Here is a 16,216-nt window from a genome sequence, read left to right on the forward strand (position 1 = left end):
ACAAGTCAGCCACTATCTTACATGATAAATTGATACGCCTGCTCCTGCAAACGGGAGAGCCAATCGGAGAGCCGATCCTGCACATGGGACGATCCAAGGCAGACAAGTCTGGACCGGCCAGACTCAACCAGACCAGTCGGCATGGTCAAGCCAATCGGCCCAGCCTAGAGAGGTAGAATCCCTATGAGTTGCGGAGGACGAATCCAGGTTCTAGGTGGGCCCACACAGCCGTTAATCACGTACAAGAGAGGAAGTAAAGGAGATTTTGGGGGAAATTTTAAATGGATCTTTGAGAGTATTTACTAGGGCTAATTGGCTAGGGTTTGCTTTATGTTTTGATTTGCTGTAATTTTTCTTTTCTCTATGTTCATAGCGGCATCTAAAATTTGTGTAGAGATGATCTACCTTTCAAATTGTAGATCATCCCTTACATCTTATTTATTTGGTTTGATATTTTAATCAAATTAGCCCTCTATTGGCTTTTCCCATATATCTATTGCAGTTTGCTCACTAATTTTAACTCTGGTTTGTATCAAATTGGTGTCAGAGCGAGATCTTGGAGAAATAACAACAAAGAAGGTGGATCTTTTGGGTATGACAAATCAAATCGGGGATGAAAAAAAAGTTCACCACCATAGATGATAGGTTTTCTTCCACGAAAAACCAAATGGAGGGTTGACTTGAGAGGTTTTCTTCCATGTAGAACCAATTTAAGAGCCTTGAAGAGGGGCTAACTGCTCTAATTGAAATAGAAGGAGGTCGAAAGAGAGGAGCACGATGAAGAAGGCATTTAACATCAAGAGCTTCCCAAGGGTGGGGTATGGCTATGATCGAAAGAGCGAGTTTCACCCTAAACACATGGGACGAAATGCCACAGAGAGGAAGTTGAGGTGGCAATGCAAGGGTTAAAAAACTAAAGATGTTGATCTTTGAAGGGGAAGATACATACGAGTGGAGTGATACTTTGCAATAAATGAATTAACTGAAAAAGAAAAGCTCATGACGGCAGAGTTATGTTTGGAGAAAAAAGCCCTAGCATGGTTTCAATGGATGGAGGCAAATTACATGATTCGTTCGTGGGAGGAGTTTAAGGATTTTTTGTTGGAATCTTTCCAAGTCATTCGGGAAGGAGACCCACATGAGCAATTCTATGTTTTGACTAAGGAGAGAACGATAACGAAATATAGTGAGATGTTCAAGCTATTGTAGGTGCAACTAAGGGGTATTTCAACGGTAGGACTGGAGGGGAACTTCTTGAAGGACCAAAAGCCCAACATCCAAGCAGCCCTCCAACCATTGAGACCACGGGGATTTAGGAAGATGATGGAGCTCGCCCAGACAGTGGAAAACAAGAAACAAAAAAAAAAAGATGAGCAAAGGCGGAACTACGAGAAAATTTTACAAGAGCCCCTTGATCGCCATAGCACTAAGAACCCAGACGGTGTCATTTCAAAAGAGGCGCCAGTAGCGAGGAATACGGGGGCCCATCCAGGATAAGAGAGCAAGCGGATTTTGTTTCTAATATGATGAGAAGTATCCCCTAGGCCACCATTGCAAGGACAACACGCTTTAGATCCTTCTAGTTCGTGAAGGGGAGGAGACAGATAGTGAGTCGGGGGAAGACACGATGAAGGAATAGGAGCAATTGCACCTGTATGTAGTGAAGTTATCCCACAATTCGTTGGTGGGATTCACCATGAATCACACTAAGAAAGTGAGGGGATGGATTGGAGAGGAGCCAATTATTTTGTTAGTAGATAGAGGAGCCACACATAATTTCATCTTAAATCAGGTCGTATATCGACTAGGGTTGGAGCTGGTAGATACTAGAAGCTTTGAGGTCATGATGGGTACAAAGAATGTGGAGAGAAGTCGACGAATATATAAGGTATTAGTTCTGATGCTAGACGCCTTATAGGTGATGGAGACTTCCTTCCCTTGGACTTTAGGCAACACTGATATGATTCTGAGAATGAAATGACTATAGATGCCTGGGGAGATGAAGGTGGACTGGAAATTCCTGACGATGGAATTCAAGGTGAAGGATAGGAAGGTCGTGCTGAGAGGAGATGTTAGCCTATGCAGAAAAATAATCTCGTTCAGAATCAAGGCTAAGGTGATACGGGAAGAAAGGTTAGGCTTTTTGGTTGACTTGTGGTATGAGATTTTGAGTCGAAAGAGTTTCAAAAGCGTGTTCAGCAGCTCCAGTAGTTTCCCGACAACTTTTAGCAACCGAGCAAATTACCGCCACTGAGAGAGCATGAGCATGCCATTACCTTAAAAGAGGATGTCCCTCCTATTAGTGTCAGACCATACCAGTATACTCAGACATACACAGATTCAAAAGAATGAGATAAAGACGTTGATCTAGAAAATGCTCGAAGCTGGCATTATCAGGCACAGTAAGAGCCCCTTTTTCAGTCCAATCTATTGGTGAAAAAAAGATGGCAGTTGGAGATATTTGCAGTTTGAAAAAAAGATGGCAGTTTGATTATTGGGCTTTGAACAAGAAAACTTTATTGGAGAAGTTTCCTAATTCTGTGATCGATGAGCTGCTAGATGAGCTTTATTAGGCAATCATTTTCTCAAAAACCAATATTAAGTCAGAATACCACTAGATCAGAATGAATCCAACTGATATGCACAAGACAACGTTCAAAGCACATGAAGGGCATTACAAGTTAGTAATAATGTTTGGCCTCACCAACACTCCGATCACATTTTCAATCTCACATAAATTAAGTTTTTCAGCCTTACCTAATGAAATTTCTATTGGACTTCTTCGATGACATTCCGATCAACTATTTGATTTACTATCATACAGAAACAGAGCGAGTGAGCATCTGAGGATAGTCTTGGAGACGTTGAAGGAGCACCAGTTGCACACCAACATGGAGAAATGTTCCTTTGCACAATTACATGTGGAGTACCTAGGACACATGATGACCAGGGTAGAAGTAGCAGCGGACCGGTCCAAGAAAGAGGTTGTGGTGGACTAGCCTTTACCAAAAGTTGAAAGGGTTCATAGGTCTCACTGGATACTACCGGAAATTCATTAGGGAGTATGACAAATAGCATGGTCGTAGATGAAAAACTGAAAAACGACAATTTCAAGTAGGGGAAGCAACAACACATCTGAAGAAGCCATGAACAGGGTCACGGTATTAGCACTTCCAATCTTTAGTAGATTGGTGGAAATGAATGTGTCAGGGTACGGATATGGATCAATACTCATGCAGGATCAACAATCGATTGCCTACATTAGCCAGGTGCTCACATCTAGGGTGAGGCTCAAGTTAGTGTACGTGTAGAAATTGAAGGCTATTGTCTTGACCATTCAGCGTGTCGTGTGTCGTATTTGTTGTTATCTCCAATTTTCGTTTGTATGGTTGTAATTACATATTTGAATTCAGCAATAATAACATTTTCTCGCTGTTTAATTGAACTCCTGTATCACACCCTCTTACTTTCGTTCGTTAAATCAACAGAGACCAGTTCTTCTAGTCGAGCACACGAGGAGCCAAACCCCCTTTTCTTCTCCTTCGTTCAAAGGAGTCGAGCAGCTCCAAGACCGAAGCAACCCAGACTTCGTGAGACAAGAATTGCAAGTCGAAGCCTGCAGTGAAAACACCTTTTCTGCTTTGATTTCTTGATTCGCGAGTGGCCTTCCTCTCTCTTTTGTTTCCTCTCCCAAATTGTATAGAATTAAATCCATTTATTTCCTTCATTTTCTATATTTCTTCCCGTGTTTATCTGTCTTCGTTTTCCGAGACCAATAGTTTGGTTGTTTTATATGTTCGGTTGTTCAATTTTGTTCCATCATAGTTTTTTTTTCTTTTCTAAAGTTGATGGGTTTTGATCGGCACTGAAATTTTTGTGTGAAATGTTGTATTCTTGGATCTACTGTGTTTGATTGGCATATGATTATGGAGAACACTAAGAAAATGAGAAGTTATTTTGTCTCCTAAGGAATTCTTGAAATTACATTCCAACTAAACGATTTGAAGGTGAATGCTTCATTCCATTCCTATGCTCTAGAGAACCTCAATGCCGTCTTTCTAAACCTTCCGAACCTGTTATTCAGAAAGCAAAATCTGAAACCGTACTCAGCAAATGCCTCTAAGAATCAATTTCATCCGGGAATACCATGCCTGCTTTGACAATCCCTTTAGCTTTGGTCAGTGAAATGGAACAACAAGTTTAGAATCTATAACATTTTGCATTGGTCCTTATTTTCGAACCTCATTAAATTTGACATGGAAAAATTTTGAAATTTAATCTAATTTCGATTAACTAAATGACGTCTTGAAAACTTTGGGAGTCAAAACCGTAGCTGCTTGTTCATTCATTTCATAATTGTATTCTGAAGTTTAAAGTCAAATTACCTAGCTTGGACTTAGTTCCACTCTCTACAATGCCAAACTAGTTAGCAAAATTTGAATCATAGGCTCCTCATTTGAATATTGTGGACTATTATGGTTCCGTTAAAGCAAAACACATTATCTATCAATATGATTGGCATAACAAGAATGTTGGTAGGTCGTATAAGCTGAGTAAGGCATACTAACTTAATGCGCTATTAACCACTTGTGAAATAATTCTTGCTGGCTTTTCTCACCCTCTTAGAGTACCAAGGGAAATTTTGACTGTTAATGAGAATTATTTGGTCTATTAATCGCAGAAATTGAATCCTTTTTCACATGCATATCAATTATTACATACATAAATATGCATTTTATTATTTTAAATCGGATAAATTCTAATGCAAATCCTCTTATATGTTTTTTTGTGAGGTAAATTTTGTTGATGACTATATATAACATTTACTAAAACTTGAATCAAAACTAATTCAAAACAAATCAAAATAAATTAAACTCACTCCAATAAAATTAATAAAACAACATGAAACCAAATCAAACCTTGAATAAAACTAATTCAACATAAGAACTTCAAACTTAAATGAATCTAGCTTGAACATCGAACCAATGTGAAATGAAATAATCTAATCCAATTCAACTTAACTTGAATTTGAAACAATTTAAACTAAATTGAACTAAATTAAGACAACATAAAAGTAACTTAAATTAAATCAAACTTAAACTAAACTAAGTTTAATGAACATCAAACTAAATCAATTTGAGCGTAAACTTCAACTTAATTTAAAATTTAAACTAAATCAAATTAGTATAAGTCAATTAATTAAATCTTCATTAACTTAATTAAAACTAAATATTTAGCTCAAATTAAATCAAATTAAGTTAATTAATTAATCTTAATGAACTTAATTAACCTTAATTTAAACCAAACACAAATTAAGATAAACCAAATGAGCTCCAAATCTCTAAAAAACAATCCAACCAATCAGAGTAAACAAAAAGTCAAAACTGAACAAACCAAAATTAAAAAAAGGTGATTAAATTGCCTTAGTTGTTTAAGGTGTTGTGTCTCACTCTCCCGAGTGAAGCGTCCACTTTGCTAAAACGAAGGAGTTATGAGTAGTGGACCTCCGGCTAGGTGAGCCACACTTTCATGACACTCTTTATAATATTAAATTAAAGTGAAACATAAACTAAAAATTTGAAATTAAAACACTTTACACAACACTTAAATAACTTAAACTGAAAAAATCAAAAAAAATTTAGATGTGAAAACTATCTATCTCATTCAACATATGGGTTTAAACAGGTGTTATAATGTTTAACAAATAAACCCAATAAAATCCTCCAACTACACATAAGTCACAACAATCCCCCTTAACATGAGCGAAAGATATTCACTAAGCTCATATTGTCACATAATCTAGCTAAATCCACTGAAAGTCAAGCCACCTGCTCTCCAATAGCTATATAACTTAATTCCAACAATCCATTATTCAACTTCTCCTTGATGAAGAATCTATCAATCTCCACAAGTTTAGTTATGTCGTGTTGCAATGGGTTGTTAGCAATGCCAATTGTCGATTTATTGTCACACCAGAACTTCATTTGAGTTCCCTGATCAACTTTGAGTTCAACCAAAAAGGCTTCAACTACATCATCTCAGCAACTCTTAATGTCATGGCCTTATATTTTAACTCTGTTGTTGATCTTGCTACAACTGATTGTTTCTTGCTCTTTCACGAGACCAAGCTTCCACCTACAAACATCCAATATTCATACATGAACCGTTTGTATCATCACAATTTGCCCAGTCATAATCACAATAACCCTAAATATTTACATGTCCATTCTTCCTGAATATCAACTCTTTTCCTGGTGCATTGTGCAGATCCTCAAAATATGATACACTGCATCCATATAACCCTTCCTCGGACCATGCATTTAGCGGCTCACCACACTTTTACTACAAAAGTGATATCGGGTCGAGTGTGGCACATATAGATCAGGCGGCCCACCGGCCTCTTGTACCTATCAAGATCAACCAATTCATCTGCCTCTATACTGAGCTTGACGTACTGATCAATTGGAGAGACTACTGGTTCGCACACCCGCATACCTATCTCGGTGAGAAGATCCCTCACATACTTTATTTATGATAGAATCATCCACTCAGGCCCATGCGCTGCTTCAATCTCAAGAAAGTGTCTGAGCTGTCCTAGATCCATTACCTCAAATTGCTTTCCCAATCTTCCTTTCAGTTGGGCAATTTCTGTCTCATAATCAGCAGTGTTAATTATATCAACCACATACACAACAAGTATGATAGTGCAACATTCATATTGTCGAAAGAACATCGTGTGGTCTGCATTGATCTGTTGTTATCACATGTCAAAACATCATTCTAAAATTATCAAACAAGGCTCAAGGAGATTGCTTCAAGCCATACAGTGACTTCCAGAACCTACACATCTTGCCTACAGTCTGGGATATACTGAATCCTGGGGGTATCTCCATATATGCCTCCTCCAGTAGCTCCCCATGAAGAAAAGCATTCTTAACATCCAATTGGTGGAGTTTCCATCCACTATTCATTGCCAGAGAAGCCAGTGTTCTCACCGTGCTCATTTTTGCAACTGGTGCAAGGATTTCATCGCAGATAAGTCTGCTGTACCCTTTTGTCATTGGTCGTGCTTTATACCTTTCCGTCTTCCCTTCTTGCTTTACCGTGAAGATCCACTTGTAGCCAACTGCCTTCTTCCCTGCTGGTAGTGGTATAACCTCCCATTTTCGGTTTTATCAAGGGCTCCACACTCTTCATGCATCGCCGCTTTCCACTTGGGATCCTCTTTAGCAACCTGCCAAGTCTTAGTTATAGAGATAGAGTCCAATGATGCAAAGAATGCTCCATGAGAAGGTGAGATATTAGAATAAGAAATAAAGTTCGCAACGTCAAGTCCCCCCGCCCCCCCTAGAAGACAATCAGGAGAAATATTTTGTTTTAGCAATATTATGTTTTAGTTGTCTATTAGAATGAAAGGGTGGTTATATTTTAAAATTATTAGGGATATTATAGTCTTTAATATTTAAAAAAGCTACAGCTAATAGTGTTAAAAAGAAAAAAAAAATTATCCAAAGGGAAGTTTAACTTTAGCAACCACAACTTTATACCACTATTACTTTAAATTGCTTTCAAAAGAACTTTTATGAAAGGAGAAGCTCCCCAAAACAAGGCATTAAATTTAAGAAAGAATATGGTTTCATCTTCTAAGCTTAGTCTAATTCAAGAAAACAAATATTGTCTTAAATTCCCAAGTTTTTTTATGGTGAACAAAATTAATTAACCTTCAAAGGAGTACATCCTAACTCATCTCATCATGTTAACAAATTAGAAATATACTGAATGTGTCGGTTATCTTTAAAATTTGTTGCATGATTAATGCTTTGTTTCATTAAGATTCTCCATTTAATAAAGTCTATTAAAAAATTACTTATACAAAATCCTCTTTTAAAAGTATGATAGAAGTTAAGGGTCGAATTGGCAAAAAAATGGAGTTCTTTTAAGAGCATTATTAAAAAAGCATAATAATTTTATCAAATGAAGAAATAACTTGTTCTAAAACGGAAAGCAACAAGAAAATTTTCTCAAACAAGCCTTAAATCTAAACATATCAACAAAAATCTACATAAATTAGCAACAATGGCATAAATTTGACAGACATCTTACCTTTTTTTCATCCAAATCATGGAAATATGAAGCATGATCTCTTGGTATAATCCAAACCTCAAAAGGAAATGATGCAGCAAAAGGAACAATAGCTGAAAAATGGTTAGACTCATTAATCAAAATGTCCTCACTGTGAGCCTCACAAAGGCCACATTTTCCGGACTTATCAAAATGCTCCTTCAGGCTATCAAACCTAGCAGATACAGTAGGAGGAACAAATGGAAGGCCAATAATCTGACTGTGTGAATGAGTCATGGATGCTCCAGCTGATGCACCATAGTTTTTGAATACCTTCAAGCACAAAGAAAATGCATCAGCCATTGACATGCTAAAACTAGGAAAGAAAAAGCATGTACCAAACCAAAGAACATATTAAATTATGGGAAATTTACATACATAGCACACAATTCTTATGTATGTGTATATCTCACACCTAAGCTTTCATATTTAAATATATATAGCACTATGGTGCTTTAAATAATAGTGTTATTTTGATGTGATATTAAAGATATGAGTGCTATGTGCAAAGTTTAGGGGTGAGATATGTAAATACATAAGAATCGTGTGCTATGTATGTAAATACCCATAGAATTATTGCACCCAGGTATATCACGGAGTACATATAACTGCTATACTGCAAGCTAAAACGCAAGAAACTTTTTTTTTTGGAAGATGAAATGCAGATGGGATCAAAAAGAACTTTAAAGAATTAGAACATAGTCCACATTCAAACTTTAGTTGGCTACACATTCAACATAAGCAAAATCTCCTAAACCATATCTGTTATAATAAAGTTATCTATAAAGCACGGACACCAATACGAGACAAGGATACTACATAACATGAATATGGATACAGCAAAACATCATAAGTGTAAGGCTTAGGGTAAATAAACTATTTATAAATTGCTAATATAAAATATATAACTAAAACATCTAATAATAGTTTTTCCTATTAAAAAAATCAATGATGAAGCATAATTTCATCAAATTCACATAAAAAAGCTTAACAGAAAAAAAAGAAAAACAAACATTATTGAATACAATTAAATTGCAAATTTTTATGATGTGCACTAACTGTCATTTGTCAATAACACGCTAACATTAGCATACATTAATCATTGTTGCATATGTTTTTAAAACCAAAATCCTCAACAAAATAGCAAAAATCCTAAAAAAGAGTATCATGAATGCTCTCTTCAAGACAAACAGATAAAATATGAGCATAATGTTGAAAAATATATTTGGAGAGGAAAAAATTGCTTGATCTCTTTATTCACATGCAGCGTACATATATATAGGGAATCCAATCGCTCCTAATTTACAACTAAAATAGATCTATCATATATTGGGAAAGGAAATAATTCAGAAATAAAAAATAAAGAAACATAAATAGGGAAGGAGTAAACAAAAAACAAGAGCTTTCTAAACTGATCTCAAATCAAATCTCTCAAAAGATTTTGGATAGCCGATTGGTCTATACTAGGAAAACCACTTGAAACTTCTCAGGTGTCTACACTCCTCATCAAGCTAAGTCATAGATCAAGCTTGGCATTGAACCTTCAGAAGGTGATTAAAGAAAGAGCTTACTGAAGACATCAACAACTTGTTGGTGCGTAGGAATGTAGCTTAGTTGTATAATTCTCTCATTAACTTTTTCAGAGATGATGTGTCTATCAACTTCAATATGTTTGGTCCTGTCATGATACACAGGATTTTTGGTAATATTGATAGCTAGTTGACTATCACAAAACATATGTATTGGCCTATTGGAGGTACATCCTAGTTCCCTTAATAGGTTCTGAATCCAAATCCCAATGATTCCCCAGGCATACGTCAAATATTTTGATTTTGCACTACTTCTAGAAACAACTTGCTTGTTACTTCTCCGTGTAACCAAATTTCCCCATACATTTGAGCAGTAACTGGTTTTGGAGCTTCTGTCAGTAAGTTCTCCAACCCAACTAGCATCGAGATAGATTTCCACATATCTTTTTTTTTTCAAAAATTAATCCATAATCAAAAATTTTCTTAAAAAAACTCAGAATCTTGTATATCATTTTTAAATACTATTTATTTGGTTTATTCATGTATTGGCTCACAATCCTGACATGTAATATCCAACATAGTATTTGATAGATAGATGAGTTCTCCTACCAATCTTTGGTACCTTCTCTTATCCACAGATATACTCCTTTTTCCCTATTAGACTTTTTGTTAGGTTCCATTGGAATCCAATTATTCTTATTTCCTTTAGTATATATAGGATGTATTTCCTCTGTGATATAACAATGTCTTTCTTGGACCTTATTATCTTCATCCCTAGAAAATTTCTCATGTTTCTCTAGTCTTTGATTTCAAACTCAGAAGCAAGCACTTCTTCGATTTTGAAAATTTTTCTTTCATCATCACTAATATTTGTCATATCATTCTTATATACGATCAATGAAGCAACTTTATCTTCTCAAGTGTACTTTATGAACAATGAGTGATCATTAACTTTAAAAATATCCATTGAATTTCATAGTTTTAATAAACCTTTCAAGCCACGCCCTTGGTATTGCTTAAGCCCATGAGAGACTTCCTGAGTTTGCATATTAAGTGTTTGTCGGGATCATTCTAAAGTCCTAGTGGTATCTCCATGTACATTTCTTCTAAATCCCTATTTAGAAAGACATTTTTATGTCAAATTAACGCAATCTTCAATCCTTATTAACTGCAACTGAAATGAAAACTTTGATAAAATTCAGTTTGTCAACTGGTGTGAAGGTCTCCTGATAGTCAGTTCCATAGGCTTGCATAAAACTTTTTGCAACAAGTTTGACTTTGAATCTCTCAATACTCTCATCGGCTTTATATATGATGTTGAACACCCACTTGCATCCAACTGGCTTCTTATCATGAGAAAGTTTAGTAAGAATTCATATGTCATTATGTTCTAGTGCTTGAATATCCTTTTCCACTGCTTTCTTCTATTTTGAATTTTCAAGAGTTTCGTGAATGGATTTAGTAATATGCACAATATCAAGGTTGGATATAAAATTTTTGTAGGCTAAGGATAGATTCTCATAAATTATATACTCCTAAACTGTGTATCTAATACAATTTTCTGTCATAAGCACTGGAATAGGAAGAAGATGACTCATGAGCATTAACCCTCACCTGAAATTTTAGATAAATATGGACTCAGGTTTTGGTTGGAATGTTTATATCTTTGCAACCTGTCTTTCACTTTCCTCAAGTTTTTTCATCCTCTTACTGTACGCAAGAAGTTTTTGTTGAAGACTTCAGGTTGAGTTGGTTGGAGATCCTCAACAAGAGTAAGAGAGTCAGGTGGAAAAGTAAGAAAGGTAGGTGGGGTTGCCATGTAGGTGTCATAAAGTGCATCCCAAAATTGATGTCATTTGAACTCTCCTCCAAATATTTGATTTCGGATATTATGATTGATTTTCAAAAAATGACATTCACGAGTTGGAATATTTTCTGGTAACTGGAGCGCAATACTTATACATTTTTTTGTTGGAGGCATACCTAATGAAAATTCACTAGATGGATTTTGGATCAACCTTTGAGTGTTTTGGTTGGTGAATGCGGTCAAAGAGAACCAAATATTTTTTGATGAAGATTGAATCAGAAAGCTCTAACATGAGAGTATTTTTTTCCATCAAAACATGGAGGGGCTTTGAATCCAAGAACCCTTCTTGGCATTCTATTAATAAGATAGGTGGTTGCGAACATAACATCTTCCCAAAAAAACTTTTGGGACAAAGTGAGAAAGCAATATAAACCTAGATACCTCAAGGATATGTTTTATTTTTCCTTCAGCTGTTTCATTTTATTGTGGAGTCTGAAAAGAAAAACTCACATGAATAATATCATTATTTATAACGAAGAGTCCAATGATAGAGTTGAGATATTCTTTTGCATTATCAATTTTGAAAATCTGAGTTTTGCATTGGAAGTGAGTGTAAATCATAAATCATGACATAGAAATACTAAAAAATTTGTGTAATTTCAGATTTCTCCTTCAAAAGAAATATTCAACTGGTTATAATGTGATCGTCAATAAAGGATACAAACCATCTAAGTCTGTCAATGGTTCTTACTTTTAAAGACCCCCAAATATCACTATGAATGGTAACAAAAAGATATGAGGGTTTGCACAAACAGATGTTATACATGACGGGTATGTTTAGTCAATCGATAGGTTTCACACTGATATAACTCAGGCTTCTTGTTAATAAAAATATGGGTGTACAACTTTATAATATAAGAAAAACTAAGATGTCATAGACGACAATGTCATAATAAAGCATGGCTTTCTACAGACTTAGACACAATAAACTTGGGATCATGAGAAGGGGATAATGGAGAAAAGTGTGTAAAGGGAATAGTTCTTCTTAAGCAGATATAGATCTTGATACAATTCAACACTGTCAATCACCTTTCCCGAATCCACCACTTGAAATTCATAAGAGTTAGAATGGGATTATTAACACAATTTGGGTCATGAACAAGCTAGTTAATTGAAAGTAAATTGCAATCTACTTGGGAAACATATAACACTAATGAAAGTTGAATAGTTTTGGAGATGTTCATGTCTCCTTTCCTAACAATTCTGGAACGGATCCATTGGTAAGTCCAACAAATTCGAGTTTGGAGATCTCTTGGTAGTTGATAAGAGCATGAATGTGCCAACTCATATGATCATAAGCACCTGAATCTATTATCCATGGTTGAAATCTTCCATTGTTAGCAAGATATGATATATTGGTGTATCATCAACCTAGTAGGCTTCGGAGTAGAACTAGACATCTTCATTCTGTACTTTGTTATAAATCATATGCATGTTTAGGGCCGGAACATTTCCTTGTTGCTACAAGCTGTAGAATTCATGGTTGCTTCTTCTCGCAGGAGCGAAGGAATGCCTGGAAATCCCGAGAGGCTTGCTTGCTCGGGATGGGTGGTCAGGGAGAAGGCAGGAAGGCTGGCTACAACCTGCGGCTGCCCTGGTGGAAGATAGAGGAGACTGGAAGGCTGCAGAGAAGCCTACGAGAAAGTTTGCAATAAAGCCTGTAGACTAGCTAGAGGCTGCAAAAAAAATTTTGACGCCGACAGCTGCAGGGAGAAGCTCTGGTAAAGGGACTGTTGCAGGGAGATGAATTTGTTGCAGGTACGAGAATTGGTTTTGTTGCGGCTACTGTTGTAAAAAGGTTCTGTCGGAAGAGGGCCTAAAACCAGGATAATTTAGAATGTAGGGAGAATCTGGTGGCATGAACTAAGCAAATGGAATCCTGTAGAAAGAATTCTCGTGTCGGAAAAGGAGGGCTCTGGAGGAGGGCCAACATACAAGCTAAAGGGATTCCAAAGGAGGGCCTACAATAGGAGAATTTCGACTGTAGGGAGAATTTCAACTGCAGAGGAATACAAATCAAGGCCAACCTAAGTACTCTGACCGCAAGGAGGAATCTGAGGAGGGCCGACAGATGATGGATATCTTGGGCAACAGAAGAATCCGGTGGATGAGATATAGGAGGTACTGCAGATAAGGACTATCGTTTGATTCAAACAGACAAGCACAGGCTTTCCAGGGGAGCGGCATAACTGATCGAGAGGTGCAGGCAACTCGGATAGTGCGATCCAGGAGAGCAGACAACTCAGATGATGCGATCCAAGAAAGCAGTCATGCGATCCGGACTTGTCCTAATCCGTAGGCGAGGTCGTTCAAAGGGAAGGAAGTGCATGGTCACCCTCTTCAACATCATATATGAAAGAGATGATAATCTGTTCAAACAGAGAAAGTTAGGGTTCGATTAGGAAATAACATTCAAACCATGCTCTGATACCATGTTGAAAAACATATTTGGAGAAGAAAAAATCGCTTGATTTCTTTATCCACGTACAAGGTACACGTATATAGGGAATCCAATCCCTCATAATTTATAGACTTACCAAATATATCCAACCTAAATTACGAAAGAAATTAATCTGAAATAGAAAATAAAGAAACATAGATAGGAAAGGATTAAACACAAATCAAGATTTCTTAAATTGATCTCCAATCAAATCTCCCAAATTATCTTGGATAAACGGTCGGTCCTGACAAAGAAAAAGACCTGAAACTTCTCAAGTTTCCACACATATTGATGAAGCATCATTAATTAAGCCTAGCACTAATGCACTCACTTCAATAGCACCTTCAACACAAAAAAAATATATATAGCTTCCAAAGCCAGCTCATCAAGTGAGGTATTAGCAATCTGAATCATCCATTATGGTTAATGTATCCCCACCATTGTAGCTTGGTATCTCTTTGAAAACACTGCAGTCATATCCTTGATAAAAAGAAAAAATTGCTACACAAATACCAAATCTTCACCCTACTAAGAAATCTTGTTTTCCAAGAGTGAATTCATAAGAGAATATGTACTTCAACATCTTTTGCCATATGATGAGGAACATATTTGCATAAATAATTGAAAACCAAACTTTGTAGTTGTTGAGAGCAAACACCAAAAATCATCCACCAAGTCCCTCTATCAAAAGTCCCTTTAAAAGTTACGATCAACAATGGTACCACAAAGTTAAAATAAATTAGCAAACTCCAAATTAATGATTACTCACTCTTTAATAATTTGGAAAATCCTCTTCTCATTTGATATCTCCATATATTTATATGGAACAATATGATTTAACGCATAACTTAACTATGTGTGGTAATAATACCCAAGAACAAAATAAATCAAATAGTTGAAACTACAACTATTAATAACAAATAGGTAATAACATAAGATAAACTACCCATAATTTTTATCTCTAGTAATGTTTATGAAATGGAATGCAACTAAACAAAACATAGAAGCAAAATTTTCATTATAATTGATATATAATATACAAATTAAATACACTTTCAATACTATCTTTGCTCTAGATATCCTCCAGTTTTTTTAATTACAAACCTCTAACCTACATAAACTCCAAGTAGATTGTATGACATTTGTTGGTTGGAGCCACATGACCTAGAAGAAGAAGAACCTTCTTAAAAGTGCCATTCATCTTCATTTGATTAGTCACTTTATTAATTGTTGCAATTCTTCAGGTTGTATAAATAATTGAATGCCTCCTAGGAATTTTCAACGCAAGTGACTTCTAATGCTAGAATATATTGACTTGCACATTTTTAAATAACAAAAATATATCACTCCTATTATGCCTAATTTGATAACAGACATCAACAAAAATTATTTTCAAGCTCTATGAGATTATTATCAGCTATGTTGGTAAATAATTAAGAAGACTTAATTTATCGCCAATGAATAAAAATCCTAAAACCATATTATAAGAAACAAACATACTATTTAGAAAACTTAATATAAAATAATTTGACATGAAAAAAACAATAAATTCAAACAAAACAATATAAAATTGAATTTACAGTTACAAAAGGTAATTCAATAACTTGAAACTATTAATATTTAGCCATAATGTGGTTTTAACCAACAATCATGGAGAAATAACCTACTCCTCTAACCAATGAGACACAAATCCTTTCATACAGATTGAAAAACTGTGAGGATTGGGAATTACTAATACGAACAAAAAGAACTTTAGGATTGTGAGAGAATCAGTTATGAAAATCAAAGCTAAGTGCAGGAGCTTGTAAGTTTATAACAAGAGACTTGAATACAAGTCAATCCATGGAATTAAAATAAAGGAAGATTCACAAGCATACCACACAATTTTTATGTATTTACATATCTAAATCCCAAACTTTAATTTTACATATATATCATTTACCTATGCATGAAAAAGTGTACTTCACATTTTAAAAGTTAAAATATTGGTATTTTTTATATGATATGAAAGATCCATGGAATAAATATAAAAATCAAAGTTTAATTGTTAGATATGTAATTACATAAGAATTGGGTGGCATATATTTAAACGTCCTTTAAAAAAGGGGAATATTTACATAAGACAAAATTCTTATGCATTTACACATCTAACACCTATACATTCATATTTGCATGCATATCACTTAAATATTTAACATCAAATCAAACATACAGCCTTCAGTAGCTTTTTAAAAGTGAAATACAATTTTTCATGCATAG

General features: G+C 35.4%; 1 protein-coding gene across 3 annotated transcripts in view; it reads right to left on the minus strand.

The window, feature by feature from the left end:
• The window catches only part of LOC110024590 (ADP-glucose phosphorylase), a 34,750-nt gene that overhangs the window by 13,976 nt on the left and 4,558 nt on the right, over positions 1 to 16,216 (minus strand). For all 3 annotated transcript variants that reach the window (XM_020724648.1, XM_020724649.1, XM_020724647.1), the window contains exon 2: positions 8,104 to 8,394. In XM_020724648.1, the coding sequence (XP_020580307.1) occupies positions 8,104 to 8,394 (291 nt within the window). The remainder of the gene's footprint in view (positions 1 to 8,103; positions 8,395 to 16,216) is intronic.

The sequence above is a fragment of the Phalaenopsis equestris genome, unplaced genomic scaffold (genome assembly GCF_001263595.1).
Source record: "Phalaenopsis equestris unplaced genomic scaffold, ASM126359v1 Scaffold000261, whole genome shotgun sequence".
NCBI classification, from domain to species: Eukaryota; Viridiplantae; Streptophyta; class Magnoliopsida; order Asparagales; family Orchidaceae; genus Phalaenopsis; species Phalaenopsis equestris.